This window comes from Ruditapes philippinarum, unplaced genomic scaffold (assembly GCF_026571515.1).
Source record: "Ruditapes philippinarum isolate M1 unplaced genomic scaffold, ASM2657151v2 ctg301_1_1_1_1, whole genome shotgun sequence".
Lineage (NCBI taxonomy): Eukaryota > Metazoa > Mollusca > Bivalvia > Venerida > Veneridae > Ruditapes > Ruditapes philippinarum.
In genome coordinates, this window is record NW_026860295.1 from 267,565 (window position 1) to 286,233 (window position 18,669).

The 18,669-nt window shown below is 33.0% G+C and overlaps 2 protein-coding genes across 6 annotated transcripts in view; both read left to right on the forward strand.

The window, feature by feature from the left end:
• The window catches only part of LOC132759576 (battenin-like), a 295,062-nt gene that overhangs the window by 121,684 nt on the left and 154,709 nt on the right, over positions 1–18,669 (forward strand). The window lies entirely within an intron of this gene.
• LOC132759577 (uncharacterized) lies at positions 12,828–18,580 on the forward strand. Its single transcript, XM_060751390.1, has 3 exons — positions 12,828–12,954; positions 13,455–14,370; positions 18,436–18,580. Exons 2-3 carry the CDS (start codon positions 13,792–13,794, stop codon positions 18,562–18,564), a joined length of 708 nt encoding a protein of 235 aa, XP_060607373.1. The 5' UTR covers positions 12,828–12,954; positions 13,455–13,791; the 3' UTR covers positions 18,565–18,580.

Below are 18,669 nucleotides of genomic sequence, written 5' to 3' on the forward strand. Positions count from 1 at the left end.
GACAAATAACTGTAAACTGTCGCTTACATCAGAGACATGGATCATGCTTGCGTGATAAGTAAGGAAAACTAACTTATTTGTACACCCCAGGAGGCTGTACGCGGAAAACGCTCATAAACCGCTAAATCATATAGCTGTTTAGTAAATATTTTGCATACATTTAACTAAAAATTCACTGATGGTGATGAACATATAGTTTAAAAACATTTTATTCTTTAACCATTATCGCCGAAAAAAAAACTATTTAACTACAAAACCCCTAAGGACCTCCGACAAAATTCCAGCACAATATTACATTTTACATTAGCAAAATAAAAAAAGCAATACTTATATTTTCATCTTACATAATTCATTAATCAAACTTTTAACATAAAAGTATCTTTGGTAATTGACAGATCCCTACTCTGATCTTTTATTTGTATAGGAATAAATTTAAACATGTGCTCTTTTGTTTAGGAATATTTTGTAGTGAAAGTCTTATATATTCACTAATCTCATAATTAGAATTAGACAGGTCAGGAATTTATACAAACAGTTGTTTAGTTAACTATGCTCATTTTAATCCCAATAGAAACATTCAAATATTTGTAGTAAAAAACATGACCAAAGTACCTAGTAGTCGTTTACCCGGTGGTGATCCCATTAAACTGATTATAGATTCGAATTGATTAGAAAACACAAATAGAAACATGTGTTTCCGTACAACAAAATCGGAAGTAAAGTGAACAGTTAATTGACAGAAATATGTGGTCAAATATGTTTTAACAAGGAAATAAGTATTTCAGAGAAAGACGCAAAGATCAGTATGACCCCGTATTGTGTAATTAGAAAGTTTATTCAATTCTAGGGCATACATCATAATTTGATAGTCCATTTGTAATAAAATTCAAATTTTCAATACAGATTATGAGATACATAAAAAATATTAAAGAATAAGAAGCTTTAATTAAATCAAAGCACAGAAGGCGCTGAATTTGTTTGGGTCTCAGAATGTAAGAAAGGTGCAGGTTGTGAGATTATATGTTTAGTGCCACCAATGCTTTCCAGCGTTTTAATTGTAGTAAATTGGCTATAAGACTAATTGCAACACTGATATTCAATCCAATGTTTATTTGACTTTAACAATTTAAAAAAATAAGTTACCTTTACTGGGATTTGAACTCCAGACCTCTCGCTTCCTAAGCGAGCCCGAAAACCCTTCAGCCACGGTTAAATTTATATGTGAACGGCCTGAAAGAAAACCATATTATTCTAAATTAGGGCTTGTAACGACTTTTAACTGTTGTTTAACACAGATGTAAATAATCCTGAAGCTTACTATAAGCATGTATATTTATAAAGAATCAAAGGGCTTCATGTTCTTTTGGTATTTTCTGATCTTTGCAATCTAAATCGTACTGTATATCTGTATGCATTTTCCTGTATAAGTTTATTTTTATGTTTGTAAGGCACATACGGAATTCTGCATAACTAGAGTTGCATCAAAAAATCATTTATGTACTTTTTTTACGACAGCCACACTTTATCCTTGTAAATCATGGCTACTTCCTTAACAAAAACAATTAAAAAAAGAATTTAACCAAAAAAAAAATTTCCTCGACTGGGATTCGAACTCGAGACCTCTCACTCACTAAGCGAGCGCGTTACCACTGTACCACGGAGAAGTTATACACAGTATGTCTGAATAATATCAAGTCATTCTAAATTTAGAACTTCCATTGCATTCAGGTTTGTAATCCTTATTAATTTCGAGGTATTTTGTTCAGGGTAAACCTGTTGTTTAAAATTGAAGTAAATATTTTAGCGAAAATCCTCTCGCCCAAACAGTCCGACATGTAGAATCTATATATTCCACTACTCGGTTTGTGTAGTATTCGGTAATCTACATGGCTAAAAATAGTATTTTCATTGATAAAATCATATTCATCCGCGTAATTTGTGATTGTGCATTTATTGACAATTCTATAAGCCAACGCTATTGTTTAACTTTAAATGCGTTGTAATTTGTTGGATACTTGTAACAAAATAAAATATTTCTTTCTTTTAAATCGCTAGTTTTAAGCTGTTTTGAGAACTACTTGTTGTTAGGTTTGTCATAAACTTCTGTGTCAGAGATTGAATGTCCGCTTTGTATTTAGTTATTTTCGATCAGAAAATACCAGAAAACAATACTAGAAATCTTCGACCATTCGGGAATTACTTTGCTTGAAAATTGATGCGCCTGTCTTTGACCATCTTTACGCAGTGATCTCCCCTGAATTTTTCGGCTTTAGTGTACATACAAAAGGGAAGTAACCGCTTCAATAAAGTGGACTACTTTCGGCATTTGCAATTAAGAACATTAGACTCTGAAATTTCGCTACCATTATTTGTTTGGTCTGACGACCCAAACAAATAAAAACAAAAACAAAAAAAACAAAAACAAAAAAAAACCGCATACATATACAAATTACTTACAGTCGAGCATCGGGAAGTCATTAACATATCTTACGAAACTTTAATTTGAAACCGATATTTGCTCGCGCTGAAGTGATAAATGTTTATTTGAAAAATAAAAAAAAAGAACTTTTATGGTTGTGTTCTAAAAATAATGGGCGGCATAAGAGGAATTTCTTATTCATTTTACAACACTTGAAAAATTACTACAGAAAATGTGTTGTTGTTTTGTTTTCAACAAAAGTGTGTGTGTTTTAAGTTTATTTATACTCGGCGCCGGAATAACCATATGTCCGAGATTATAGCATCTGGGACGTCTTTTTCAAGCAGATTCTTCCTGGAAGCCCATTCTTCGTTCTTTGGTGGTAAAGGAGACGACAATACCGTCAAGGCAACAACTTTCTGGCTGACGACAACAAAAACGGCATCTATTAGCGCCAAACCTCCAGAGTAAGTCACGACAGGTCAACCAATCACCTCTGGTACTTATGATGACTTGACTATGACCTTCCGTGTGCCTTCTCCGCGACGTGCACGCCTCTGGAGGTATTTGGAGAAGTTTCAACAAAAACTTCCAAAACACGCCATTTATAACACCATTCATAGCACTGACGGCTTCGATGTTCTCATCTATTTGCGGGAAATGGTCGACAGGGAAAACCCTACGTAATAACCGCACACCCTGTTAACAACAGATTTTCCGCAGTATATATTTCAAGCTAGTGAGGTTTAAAAATACACGTAGAATCTATCGATTAACTACCATAAGTTGGTTGAGTGTTGAGTGTTGGCGGTAAAAAAAGAAGATATAACTTCCTGATCAATTTTCACTTAGGTTGATTCAGTTTTGAATAAGCTTTGCAGAGATGTATTTTTTCAAGAAATATTTAGCTTTAATATTATCCGACGCCGTCAGTAATGAAATGGGATTAATTTTCTGAAACGTGATTTTATTCGAGATTTGCTTCTGAAGAAGACAACCTTCTGTCCGTAGAGCATGAATGTTAATACTCATCACAAGACAGTATCTTATTGATCTCAATTATGGTACATCTAAACGTGTATAATTTTTATGTTCAATAAAAATGTTGCATCACGTGCAGTTGTTATTATCATTCAATAATATTAAAATGACATAAAATATTTATGATGAACAGTCCTAGAATATTTTGATAAGGAACCGTCAGTTGTAAAATGTTATTGTTATCTGATAATGAACAGTCGTCATACTTGCTGGTATGTCATTTATTATTGACAGTTTAGGTTTTTCAAAATTTGCATGATTAACAGTCCGAATGTAGACCTTAATTAAATGTTCTGGAATATTAACAAAATGAATAGTCAACCTCATTAACCATATATATGAATGGTTGAACACAACAGTAAGGATAAATAGCGCAATGTGCATATCTTTTTATTTTGGTAGCATATTTTAAGCAAAAAGAAAAGAAACTATAAGTCTGAAACATTCTCTCATAGCCTCCCCATCAGTACATTCAGTGCTTTGATTTCTTAATGATACTCCCACAAATAAACGAGACTTACCTTGGTTAAGTTGAAGTTTGGTTGGGATTTTATGTGGTCATACACTTCGAATGGGGATCAAATGAGATGCACGCACATAATCAGTGGTGATAAATCAAAGTAAAAAATCAAGCTTTGCTAAAAATTCCATTATCAAAACAATCAAATAATAAGGGTGGGAGAAGGGGAGGGCATTTGATCCCCTTAGAAGTGTATGACTTCATTAACTCCCAACCAATTTTATTCGGTCATACACTCCTGGGTTCTCAAATGAGATTTCAAAGCAATTTTTGGCAAAGCTTCATGTAAGATACATATGTAACTATATGTATCAATTTGATTCATTCCGTAAAAATGTATTACCTTACTGATGTAGTATAGCTTCACTGTATGAAGTCTGTTGAATTGGTTTGTCATAAAATCTAGCAAACGTCTGACCATTAGACCATCCTGCCATCTTTAAAATATCTTCAATAGGTACGAATTTCTGCTTTGCATTTGATGCACTGGCACTTCTAATGCTGTGACTTTTAAACTTATCAGAATCTATGCCCAAGCATTTCATAACTGTACGTAACCATCTACTAAGTGTATCTCATGTGACTGCATTATGAGGTTTAATGTAACTGATAAATAAACATGTTTTTCCTTGACGAAGATTCACAGTCCTCTTTAAATATTCCTTAAGCACAAAAACAACACGTAATCTCCTATCTGGAGGATAAGATTTCAATTCAGCAACAGTGCTACTTAACCCAGCACGACACTGTTTTAATAACCCACTATAATGCAAAATATATGATGAAAAACATTTCCTCATGTCTTTTATATAAAGTAAATATATAGACTGAACCCGGCTTGCCAAAGTCAATGCGATTAACATACATAATTTTAGAGTCAAAAGCTTCAATGAAAGTTTGCTAACAGGTGACAATTTCCTCAAATACGTTAATACTGCCGATACATCCCATGTTTTACAATATTTTAGAACCGAAGGTCGAAGGTTAAAAATAATTTTCATATATCTGATTACTATTGGATGAGATCCAATGGAAAACCCATCTTTAACAATACCTATAGCTGAAAGAGCACTTCGTGCTGTATTAATAGCACTATAACCACATCCACTGTCATAGAGACTTGTTAGAAAATCTAAGACAAAATTTAAATCTGTTTGAACTGAATTAATCTGTCTGTCATTACAGAATCTGGTCCAACGATTGATATAAGACACATATTGTTTTTTCGTATCTTTTCTCCATGATGCAAGTATGATATTGGTAGACTTAACTGATATGTTCTTACTTTGGAAAGATCTCCTGAAAGCCGACAAGCTATCAGACGTAATTTCTTGATTAACAGATGTACTTTGTTGGTGTTCACTATGGATATAATGTTCCCTTGAGGAAGCATCACCGGGTTGTCTATCAACAAATTCATCTTCTAGTGAGTGTCTACCAAGTTTGTTCAAATAAAAGCCCTGGGGTCAAAATTGGCCCCACCCCGGGGGGTCATTGATTTTCCCTATATGCATATAGTAAAAACTTAAAAAATCTTCTTTTAAAGAACCGTAAGAGCTAGAGCTTAGATATTAAGCATGAAACATCTTCTAGTGAATGTCTACCAAGTTTGTTTAAATAAAAGCCCTGGGGTCAAAATTGGCCCCGCCCCAGGGGGTCATTGATTTTCCCTATATGCATATAGTAAAAACTTAAAAAATCTTCTTTTAAAGAACCCAAAGAGCTAGAGCTCAGATATTAAGCATGAAACATCTTCTAGTGAGTGTCTACCAAGTTTGTTCAAATGAAAGCCCTGTGGTCAAAATTGGCCCCACCCCGGGGGGTCATTGATTTTCCCTACATTTGTATATGCATATAATAAAAACTTAAAAAATCTTCTTTTAAAGAACCATAAGAGCTAGAGCTTAGATATTTGGCATGAAACATCTTCTAGTGAATGTCTACCAAGTTTGTTCAAATAAAAGCCCCGGGGTCAAAATTGACCCCGCCCCAGGGGGTCATAGATTTTCCCTATATGCATATAGTAAAAACTTAAAAAATCTTCTTTTAAAGAACCCAAAGAGCTAGAGCTAAGATATTTAGCATGAAACATCTCTAATGAGTGTCTACCAAGTTTGTTCAAATAAAAGCCCTGGGGTCAAAATTGGCCCCGCCCCAGGGGTCATTGATTTTCCCTATATGCATATAGTAAAAACTTATAAATGCTTCTTTTAAAGAACTCAAAGAGCTAGAGCTAAGATATTTAGCATGAAACATGTTCTAATGGATTTCTACCAAGTATGTTCAAATAAAAGCCCTGAGGTCAAAACTGGCCCCGCCCAGGGGGGGGGGGGGGGTGTCATTGATTTTCCTTATATGTGTATAGCAAAAACTTAAAAATCTTCTTTGAAAAAACCCAAATAGCTAGAGTTTAGATATTAAGCATGAAACATCTTTAAGTAAATATCTACAAAGTTTGTTCAAATAAAAGCCCGGGGGTCAAAACTGGCCCTGCCCTAGGGGTGTCATTGTTTTTAACTATATGTGTATAGTAAAAACTTTAAAAATCTTCTTTTAAAAAACCCAATGAGCTAGAACTTAGATGTTTAGCATGAAACATCTTATTATGGGTGTCTACCAAGTCTGTTCAAATAAACAATTAAAGCTCTTGGGTAAAAATTGGCCTGGGGGTGGGGGGGGCCTATATACAGGTGAGCAACCTCATTACTTTTTCTAAACGCAAACATAGAAAGGTTTGAACATATCTTAACGTTTCCTTTTTATAAATTTAGTTGGTCTGTCTTGTCACATTAGTTTTGTTTATATATTTTGTATATATATATGAATAGAAACATTACGCAATTTCTAAAAATAGCAACATGAGGCAATTTCTAAAATAGAAACAATGACGCAATTTCTAAAAATAGAAACAATGACGCAATTTCTAAAAATAGAAACAATGACGCAATATCTAAAAATAGCAACAATGACGCAATTTCTAAAAATAGAAACAATGACGCAATTTCTAAAAATAGAAACAATGACGCAATTTCTAAAAATAGCAACAATGACGCAATTTCTAAAAATAGCAACAATGACGCAATTTCTAAAAATAGCAACAATGACGCAATTTCTAAAAATAGAAACTATGACGCAATTTCTAAAAAAAGCAACAATGACGCAATTTCTAAAAATAGCAACAATGACGCAATTTCTAAAAATAGAAACAATGACGCAATTTCTAAAAATAGAAACAATGACGCAATTCTTGTTGTTGTAAATATATATATATACACACACACACACCAATAAATATATAATTATTGTCATTTAATGCACAAATCTGAGAAAATTCAGTAATTTAACCTTCAAGGTCAAGGTCATTAAAGAGCCCAAGCAAATTTGGGTTTGATAAACAACGAGGTCTGGTCCTTAAGAATGTTCTGTTATAATATGAAGTTGATCCCTTCAATAATAGCAAAGTTACAGTCAGTTACCGCCAAAACAATGAAAATTTCAATGATTTGACCTTCAAAGACAATGTCATTAATGAGTGAAGGTCAAGGTCTTTCGGTATATTTTTAACAGTTATCTTTGAAGATTATTATGTTCAAGTTTCAAGACAATCCATTCAAAAATAACAAAGTTACAGCCAATAATAGCCAAAAAAATGAAAATTTCAATAATTTGACCTTCAAAGTCAAGGTCATTTATGAGTGAAGGTCAAGGTCTGTCTAGTTATTTTTAAGGGATATCCCTGAAGATAATTATGTTCAAGTTTGAAGACAATCCATTCAAAAATAACAAAGTTACAGCCAATAATAGCCAAAAAAAATGAAAATTTCAATAATTTGACCTTTATGAGTGAAGGTCAAGGTCTGGCAGGTTATTTTTAAGGGATAATCCTTGAAGATTATTATGTTCAAGTTTGAAGACAATCCATTCAAAAATAACAAAGTTACAGCCAATAACAGCATGAACAAGCAAAAATTGGACTTTTAACCTTGAAGGTCAAGGTCATATATGGATGAAGGTCAAGGTTAGTGTGGTCTTCTGAAAGGTCTTGTCCCAAGGGTTGTTGTGGCCAAGTATGAAGACAATACACCAAGAAATAAAAAAGTTATGATCCAGGTACAAGTTTGCGGACGGGAACGGCAACGGCAACGCCAACCTGACTATAACAATACCTCTACTTTTTTTTTCAAAAAAAAAAAAGTCGAGCTAATAAGGGAGCACAACAAATGCCATTAGGGAGGCAGGTATACTGAAACAGATTATCTTTCCAAATAAATCTAAGTAATATCTGCTGTTCTTCAGCAATAGGAACAGAATAATAAGCATGACGGATGTCTAAAGACGCCATATAACAACCTTTGGTAACTAATGTTAATGTTGATTCAAAACAATTCACCTTAAAATGATGACATGATACATACTTATTCAATTTTTTCAAATTTAAAGGGACTCCACTGAGGTTTTTTGAAATGACGGGTCTGGAAATATTTTTTTGAGATTATTACTCCATTTGATGTATATCTATACTAATAACTTATGTGCAAAATTTCAGATCATTAGCTTGCTCCGTTTTTCCAGAATGATTATTATAATAGTGAAAAATGACCCAATATTGAAAAGCGTTTAAACGCTTTTCACTCAAATCGGATTAAGAATAGCACAAACATATGATTTTCAATGGATTTCTTCTATTTTTCTTGGTAATATTTTGTTAATATTTGTGTTTTAAGTGCTCATGTTTATCTATGTGAAAAATTTAAATTTCATGTTTTAGGCTTATAAACCTCAGTGGAGTTCCTTTAATATTACTTGATATTCACCAGAATCCTTTTTTGGTCTGGTAAAAATTGGGGATATAAATTCACCTTCTTCATGGTGTACTAACTTGATAACTTTTAACTCTAACAATTTCTTTATTTCTTTATCAACCATAATACTTTCTAACTCCGAAAATTTTGATCCAATATTATATGTTTTTTCATGTTTATAGCCATCGTTTATTATACCCCCGAAACAAAGTTTTGGGGGTTTATTATAGGAGTCACTCGGTGGTCGGTTGGTCAGTCAAGCGGTCCGTTGCATTTTCCTTGTCCGGAGCATAACTTGAAGACTAATGGTTGGAATTCAATATAACTTCATACAATGGTCAAGCACATTGAGAGGAAGTGCAGTGCACAAGAACAATAACTATCTTCACTAATAACAGAGTTATTGCCCTTTGTTACTTTTCCTTGTCCGGAGCGTAACTTGAAAAGTACTGGTTGGAATTCAAAACAACTTCATCAATGATCAAGCACTATAAGGGAAAGTGCAGTGCACAAGAACCATAACTCTATCTAAAGTAATTACAGAGTTATTGCCTTTTGTTACTTTTCCATTGCTTTCTTTTGTTCGGACCATAACTTGAAGACTTTTGGTTGGAATTTAATATAACTTCATACAAAGGTCAAGCACATTGAAAGGAAGTGCAGAGCACAAGAACCATAACTCTATCTAAAGTAATTACAGAGTTATTGCCCTTTGTTACTTTTCCATTGTTTTTTTTTTGTCTGGAGCATAACTTGAAGACTAATGGTTAGAATTCAATACAACTTCATACAATGATAAATCATATTGAGAGGAAGTGCAGTGCACAAGAACCATAACTCTATCTAAAGTAATTATAGAGTTATTGGAATTCAATATAACTTCATACAATGGTCAAGCACATTGAGAGGAAGTGCAGTGCACAAGAACCATAACTCCATCTTGACTAATTACAGAGTTATTGCCCTTTGTTACTTTTCCTTGTCCAGAGCATAACTTGAAAAGTACTGGTTGGAATTCAAAACAACTTCATACAATGGTCAAGCACAATAAGAGGAAGTGCAGTGCACAAGAACCATAACTCTGTCCAGAGTAATTATAGAGTTATTGCCCTTTGTTACTTTTCCATTGCTTTTTTCTTGTCCAGAGCATAACTTGAAAACTACTAGTTGGAATTCAATACAATTTCATACAATGGTCAAGTATATTGAGAGAAAGCGCAGTGCACAGAAACCATAACTCTTTCTTGACTCATTTAAGAGTTTTTGCCCTTTGTTACTTTTTATTGTCCAGTGCATAACTTGAAAATTAATGGTTGGAATTCAATGAAACTTCATACAATGGTCAAGGGCAGTGAGATGAAGTGCAGTGCACAAGAACCATAACTCTATTTGGACAAATTACAGTTATTGCCCTTTGTTACTTCTTTTGTCCAGTGCATAACTTGAAAACTAGTTGTTGGAAATTAATACAACTTCATACAATGGTAAAACGCAATGAGAGGAAGTGCAGTGTACAATAACCATGACTCCAACTTCAGTATTTGTAGAGTTATTGTCCTTTGTTCCTTTTCCTTCTCCGGTGCATAACTTAAAAACTAATGTTTTAAATTCAATGCAACTTCGCGCAATGAGAGGAAGTGCAGTGCTCAAGAAGCGTAACTCTTTCAGGACTTATTACAGCGTAATTCAATAATACTTCATCAATGGTCAACCACATTGAAAGGAAATGCAACATACAAGAACCACAACTATCTTTAATTGCCCACAACCGTAACTCTATTTCAATTCTTTTGCAAGGTATTCTGTTACTAGTAACTTCCTCATTTCCAAGGCAGTCTTGTGGGGGTATTAATCACATTTAGTGATAGTTCTAGTTTCAAAATGGCAATGAAGAGCTTTATCTAAGATTTTTGGATCAGAAGTTATATTTCTCCAATTTTGTTCAAACTTTTTTAGTCTACCTGCCTCAAACTTAGAAGAAGTACTTATCTGTAAATTTAACGTTTGTCGATTTCCATCTTGGGGTTTTTTGGCGCTTGATTATAACTACTTGTCAATGGTTGGTAACGTTCATCACGCCCACGGCATCAAGGCCCTGAGGGATATGGACAGCTTCTTCTCAAGCCCTTATATCTTGACAGTACAGTCAACTGTTTCCCAACACAACTCATATCTTGAATCTCTTTGACGTTTTTACATACATCATCACCATACAGTTTGTCAGTAAAAGGAACATTGGCAGAACATAACTGTTTATACCTATTGTCTAAATCTGCCTGATGCATTTCTTTACGACTCATATTTATTAACTTGTGTGCATGTCCTAGTATACCTAAGGCATCTGAACCAAACTCTAATATATCACTGTCCACAGAGTTGACAATTTTATCCATCATTTTAGTGAAATTAATAGCTGCCTTTACTACTGCTACTTGAATAGCTTGCATTTTGACATCCGCTGTTTGTGTCCATGGTTTCATGTAAGACCAAATTTGAGGATTTACAGTGGTTTTGGTAAGACTGGTACAATTTGACGGCCTATGGATGTCTTTGCTTAAACTTGTGTATGCCTCATCTGACATTCCACCTCGGAAGCTTTCATTTATAAAATTTGCCAAATCCCCATGCACTTCATTATCAATCTGTTCTGTCTGTTTGAACTTGTTTAATAACCCTTTAAACAGACCTTGTTCAGCAACATCATGAACCTGCTGTGCAATTATCATCATCATCACTAGCCTGAATAGGCTCATAACTAAGCCCATACTGGCCCAAGTCATAGGTCAAACTGTCAACACGTTCGACAATTGTTTCAACTCTCTGCGACAGTTGATTCTGATTATCCCTCATTTCTTTCATTATACCAGCCATTTTTTGCGTGAAAGTCACTAAATTTAATTCCCGATCGGTGCCGGTAGAAGGCATGGCAGTAGAACCTTGGGAACAACTTTGCGATGTACTCGTAACAGATGGTTTACTAGACTTCTTCTTCTCACTCATAGGGCCTTTACCCTCAACCGATTTTGACGACTGGGGCTTTGGGGTTGGAAGTTTACCATCATTTTCTTTCGTTTTTGGCAACATTGCATCCGCCATTCTAAACAAATGTAATACGGGTACTTTACTGACCCACATGCAACAGGTACCTATATTATTATCAATAAATTTAGTTACCGACAACTTTAAATGGCGACACAGTCAAATTTAAACGAAATTATTTAAAGAAATAAATATTTAACGAAAGAATACAATTATATTGTGTTTTATCACAAAATAAATTATTGTAAATTGCTTTTATAATTACTACCACGTAGTAATTTATTCAATTGTAACTACCTCGTAGCTACTAAATAAAAAGTTAGTGCAATAATTTATCACCAGAGTGTCAGACCACGTCCGACCTCGATAAGATTTTGCTACGCAGTGATTATCACCACTGATTATGCGCGCGCATCTCATTTGAGAACCGAGGAGTGTATGACGTAATAAAATATGTATTCATATTGTGACCACCTACAGTGTATATAGTTTTAAATGTAACATATCTACTTTGTGTGAAGTCAAAACATGTTTATTTTACATTCACAAAAAGCAATTATTCATATTTTATTATATCAAATTTGTGCATAGTATATCTTTAAAACTGCTAAATATGCAATTTGTGAATGGGTCTGTAATGGAAGTTGTGTAAAAGAATGTTTTATTATGTTGAAAGTATTTCGTATAAGACATTGCACCAGACCACGTAATAAGTATATGTATATTGCTGGCAAATGTGAGTATTAAATAATTACCTTTGTATAGCAGATAATAAAGTGTTCTAGAACAAAGCATGATTTTTCATCATAAAATTTTTCATACTTAATCACTTAAAACTTTATTAAGAATATCCAAGTTAATAACAATCTGTTTGATCCCACTGGTGGGAATTTTACAAGGGATTTAGCTATTAACTGTGGGTAGTGACTCCGGTTTGCAATGCCAAGTGTATATCAAATGACCGCCGCCACAAGAAAAGGGCACTCGGGCATATATGACGTAATGTCAAAAACTTCGGGAAAAGGAGAGCGGCTAATGACAGCGATTTTTTCGTCGCCATACTAGTTTCGGTGCGCGAGATTTATAAAGTATTGGCTGTATATGAATTGTTTGAGGAAATGGACGAATTTGAGGTAAAAAACAAACATTATATTATATTTATTTTTAAAAATTTGGTGTCTAGTCGTTGTGTTACTGTCATATTTATTGACTTTTTAAACACGTCTGCTGTTCGCTATCGTTTGCAGCTTTAATCCCGGTCTACGAATTATTCACAGCAAAACTGTACATTAATTTTAAATGATGTCACACTTTGCAATTTCTGTCAGTTTATTTCATATTTGTTAATTTAAACTGAATTTTATTAGCGCTGTATTGATTTTTTTTCTTTTGACAGCAGTGTTTACATAAATGCTAAGCGACGTGATTCTCTCCCCTGTTTGCTATTTTTAGCAAAAATTATTTTATATGATAGATATTGAAAATATTTGATTACATGTGTCCGTGGTTCAGTGAATACAGCGTGTGCGTTGGGTGCACGTCGATCGTGGTTCGAAACCTCGTTCAGTCTTATTTATTTTTTTACATTTAATCTTTAAATGTTCTTTCAAATACTTTTTTTCGATTATTTTAGGAATTAAATGGATTATTTGAATCATTTGGAGTACCTGCCGAGCAGAGTCCAACATCAACAGAGGTTGTTATTCCTGAAGATCTGAGCCAGGAGTTTGAAGTCAGTGACAGTGACCAAGAACAGTCTGACACAGAACAGGTAGTGAATGAAAGGATTGAAGAAGTGGTAAGAAATTATGACACTGTAAATACCAGGGAATCAGACTCAGACAGAGACACTGATAACGCATCATGTAACAGAGCCAGTAATGTTTGTACATGTAGAGTGGATTGCCTTCTCCAGTTTGACTAAACTAGTGTTGACGGTCACATACTTTCTATGAGAGAGATTGACAGAAATGAAGCAGAGATGTTCATTACTGGGAGTGTACATCAAATTGCTACTGACGAAACTCTTAAAGGGAAACGCCGGAAATGGACTCGTTTTAGATACACTTTTCATGTATGTAAATGATATTGGATCAAAAGCTCTCCGAAACCTACTTGATCACTTTACTTCCAATGGCGCAATACCACGTACCCACGGTAACACTGGAAGAAAACCACAGCATGCCCTCGGTTACAATGAGATACGGTTTTGTGTAGACTGGATTTTATGGTATGCAGATATCAATGGTTTACCTATGCCAGCAGCACCGAGGGGCCGTGACGGGGAAGCCCCTATTCTTCTCCCGTCGAACCTTACAAAAGCTTCTCTACACAGTCAATATTGTCAGGAATGTAAAGAGACAGATGTACGGAAGCTCGGAGTGTCATCATTCAAAAATGTATGGAAAAATTGCATTCCACACATAAAGATAATGTCACCAAAAGATGACGTGTGTCATAAGTGTGAGCAGTTGCGACATAGTGATATGGATGCTGTGACGGAGCAAGCAAAACTTGATGCAGCAAATTGTCTCCGGGAGCATGTGCAGGTATTCTATATTGCTAATTGTTATCTTGTATTTTTCAAAGTAGCTTTTTATTTTCCCTTTGTTACATCTCATGTAAGTAATACCGTAGGCATAAAAATCATAGATATTTTATATACATGTACATCTTTGAGGGCTCGGCGCAAGACTATTCTAACTTGTATTTTGAAAAATTTTCAGGAAATGGAAAAAATATGTTATTTTATTGTGATTTCATTTTTTGAAAAAAAAATCACAACCAATCTTATCAAAACATACATATAAGTTGTGTACATGTTCATTTTTTCAAGAAAAGTGTAAAATATGCATTTTATTGCCTACATGCTAACATAGCCTAGTATTGCACTAGAAAAGCTACTTTTTCCTAATATTTATTGTGCAAAACTATTCTATCTTGAGTTAGAATACTTTAACACTATAAAATATTTCCTATTGATTCCTAAATCTGGTGCAAAACTATTCTATCTTAAGATAGATTAATTTTGCAATAACTTGAAAGTTAAGAATGTCTTTTATATATCAAGTTAGAATATATGTTTACTTTTTGATAGTAAATTTGATTTCTTAAATAATATTTTTTGAAGGTATTTTTGGGTTTGGGGCCGTGTTCCAAGACCATATTATATACATGTATATACATATATGTATTATAATTTGATATTGTTACATATTTGCATAATTATAGGTAATTTATACCCTACTAAAATATATAGTAGGTACAAGTGATGGCAATCTTGACTTATTATCTCATACAAACACAAAAATAGGGTATAGTCTTATCTTTTGTTTTTATAAAAATTCTTAAAAGTGAAATCTGCAGATTCTTTATATTAAACCTCATGTTGAGGCAAAAGCCCTTGTTATGCATGACTCGGGGCACCATGTAAAAATAACTGACTGCAATGACACAAATAATGAAATGATGAACATATGGAACTTTGTGCTAGAAAGCATTGCATGCATGCTTGGGCTGTAAATGCATCCTTGTTGATGCAAAATTAAACCATTGTAGGAATTTACTATCCTTTAACCTAAAGCAGCACGCCTCCAGATTCATGCTAATTTTCATGAAAAATTTGAAAATAAATTATAAAGTAAAATATTGTGAAGTGAAAAAAGAAAGTAATTTTCACATTGAAACAGCACTTACAACCCATGTTTAAATTACCAAAAAGAGGTCAAAATATGCTAAAATAGCCCTTACTGCGTTAGTAATGCAATAGAACTAAGGTTGAAAAATACTGCAAAATCGGTCATGAATTGCACATAACATGGAAAAAAATGCTTTTTTATCGGTTTTAATATTTTTTTCCTGACTTTTGCCAAATAACGACATGCGCTCTCATTAATGATGTCATTAAATTATGATGTCACATAGTTCTTGTTGAAAAATAATCCCATAAACTTTTAGGAAATAACGTTACATTTTTGAAATGATATGACTGTAGATAACTAGATATTTATGTGTTTCTCATCTTCAAGCACATTTTAATCGTAATTGTGTGTATTCTGATGGTATTTCTATGTATTTAAGTTATATTCTTTTCATCCGCATTCAGATATAGTCTGGCTACTGTGATAATTATATTTTATAATTTCACTGTCCACTGAAAAGCATGTAATAAATGGACATATTGTGAGAAATACGCTAAGTCATAAGTATAATGTGATATATGATGAGGAGCACTTAAATATTTGCACATATGTTAAAAATGATAAACTGAATTAATGAAATACTACAGAATTATCTTTTGAATATAAACATAATGTGATAAAGTACTATATATGATGATACGCAGAAAAAAAATCAAAGTGCCTTAAAACCATAAAAAACATGAAATAAATGCAAAATTTGTTTATTTTGCATGTAAGATCAAATAATATTTCATTTGATTTATTTGTGATATTATTTTCACTTGTGGCTGTGTCAAAATATTGCATCAGGTGTTCATTTTATGAAATATATTTTATCATTTTAACATGTGTAACGGTAACTTATGTATATAATGATCAATTATTAAAATGATAGACACTATTAAAACATAATAAAATTGACAATCATGCACCAGGAAAACACTATTTTACAAAGTTTGCCAATCAAAATTTATAATTTCTTAGAAACTGACATTTTAAGTGTATTTAAATACAAAACACAAAATTTAATGAAACTCTTTAGAACTTTAGAAGATGTATTTTAGAAGTAATTAATTGTCATAATATTGTAGTATTACTTAATTGTCACAATGTAAAAGAATGTGCTGCTTTGGTAAAAACAATCCTTATTTTTATGAAATAAATCCTCAAAAACAAATTTTTTTTTTTTTACTGTAAGCAATAAAGGATGCTGAAGATACATAAATTCAGTGAAAGTTCTGGCAGTTTTCAAAATTAAAAATTTCAACATTAATAAACACATAACTCTGACTAAATAATGTACATGGTATTAATAGATTATCTCTTATCATAAAGTATACTTTTGTAAATACAAAGAAAGAATACAATTATGTACAGGCTTGAAAACTTAAATCATGCTATTTGAACTGGAATAATTAGAATCTTTAGGAGTTACTGGTATAATAGACGAGATGCTATAAGAGTTTCTTCTCATTTTTCTTCCGTTTCCTTACCCAACTTCCAAACAAATTATAAATTCCTTTTACAAATAGGAGGCAATATAGTTTTACTGTAAAATACAAAAATGTTGCGCATAAATCGCATGCAAATGTAAGAATGGACTCCAATCTGATCAAAATCAGGTTCTAGTTATACACATTAGGATCTGACGATCACCAATATATTGTCACCTTCTCATAACCTTTCAAATAGCCAATCATAGGCGAGCTTTCACAATTTTGAAAGCGATATGGTTTCTAATTTTAACAGCTAAAAAACCATTACTAAGTAGGTCATTTTCACAATTTCGAGAACAATCATTGTGTTGTCTATATAGCCGGCAGATAAACAGGCAAAACAACAATGCCCATTAAAAATTTAGTCATTAATTTCCAGTGTATTTCACATTACTTCAATAATTTTTTTTCTATCAAAAATCAACAATTATGTTTACTTTAACAGAAAACAATATTTTGTTACTTCATCTTATTCCTATCTGTAAAGGACGGTTTGATTTCATTGCTAAAAATAGCTTTCCTGGGAAATCCAAATCACAATGAAGATTAAAGAAATACGGGGGCAATCAGATCTACATGTAAGAAATAAGTAGATCTAAACTTTTAAGTCAGACTGGAAAGAACCTTTCTATAAAAACTGCATGCTTTCATAAACACTGATTGTCAGAAAATATTATCGCCCACTTTGCATACTTTATCCCAGGATTTAATATTGTATACTGTTTTAATACTGTTAAAGGCATATATTGTTGCCTTTTTGCTTGTTCCTTTTTCTTTTGTCATATGAATATTTAAATAGAATTTTAAAAACATCTTCACATAGGTATTCATTGTTCAGTTGGTATAATCAGGGCCAAAAAACCCTTCTTTATTAATAATTTGTTCATACTGGCAACACTTAATTCAAATATATATATATATATTTTTTTAATTGGATTAAATTCAGAGATGATTTTTTCATGATTGTATTGACATAAAGCTTTTTTTTATTCTTCTGTTCTTTTATTGAAATTTACTGAAACCAGTGATGACATCATCAAACTTTGTTTATTTTCAGTTAGAATAGTTCCAATAGCAATAACTCCTGTTTACAGCATCTTTAATTTCGCTAGACTATTCTAACTTGAAGTTAGCATAGTCTTGCATTAAGGAATATCAAGTTTTTTAAACTTAAAAGTGATTGTCAAACTATTCTAACTTGACTTAGAATAGTTTTGCACTGAATATATTATATCACCAGATAGAATATTTTCTTAAAATGTGTAAAACTTTAAAATTAGTGGGACATTAATTATGTCTTTTTAAGAGAACATGCATTGAAGGAATTTATACAAGAAAATGTCAAAAAAACATTTTCTGAAAAATATTGAGTTAGAATAGTCTTGCGCTGAGCCCTCGTCTTGGACAAACCACAATATGTTTTACCTTAATGTTTTAGGATGCTCAAACAGAACGTCAGGCGTACATGACAGCGGTTATTCAAGCGAGAGAAGAGATGGTAGGTTACACCCGACCGACAATACCCGTCGCACCATTTTCCACAGAGTTCAGTAAGGTATGCATATGACAGTTATGCCTATGGTATAAGCTTTAAAGATCTTTTACAGGTTATATGACCATATATAAACGGTTGTTGTATATATAACCGAGCCGTAAGGCAATTGCAAATTAC

Bases quoted from the DNA above. Each gene is read 5' to 3' on its own strand.
- LOC132759577 (XM_060751390.1), top strand. From the start codon at position 13,792: ATGAAGCAGAGATGTTCATTACTGGGAGTGTACATCAAATTGCTACTG. The intron at 14,371-18,435 runs GTATTCTATATT...TTAATGTTTTAG, and splicing joins GTCTCCGGGAGCATGTGCAG to GATGCTCAAACAGAACGTCA.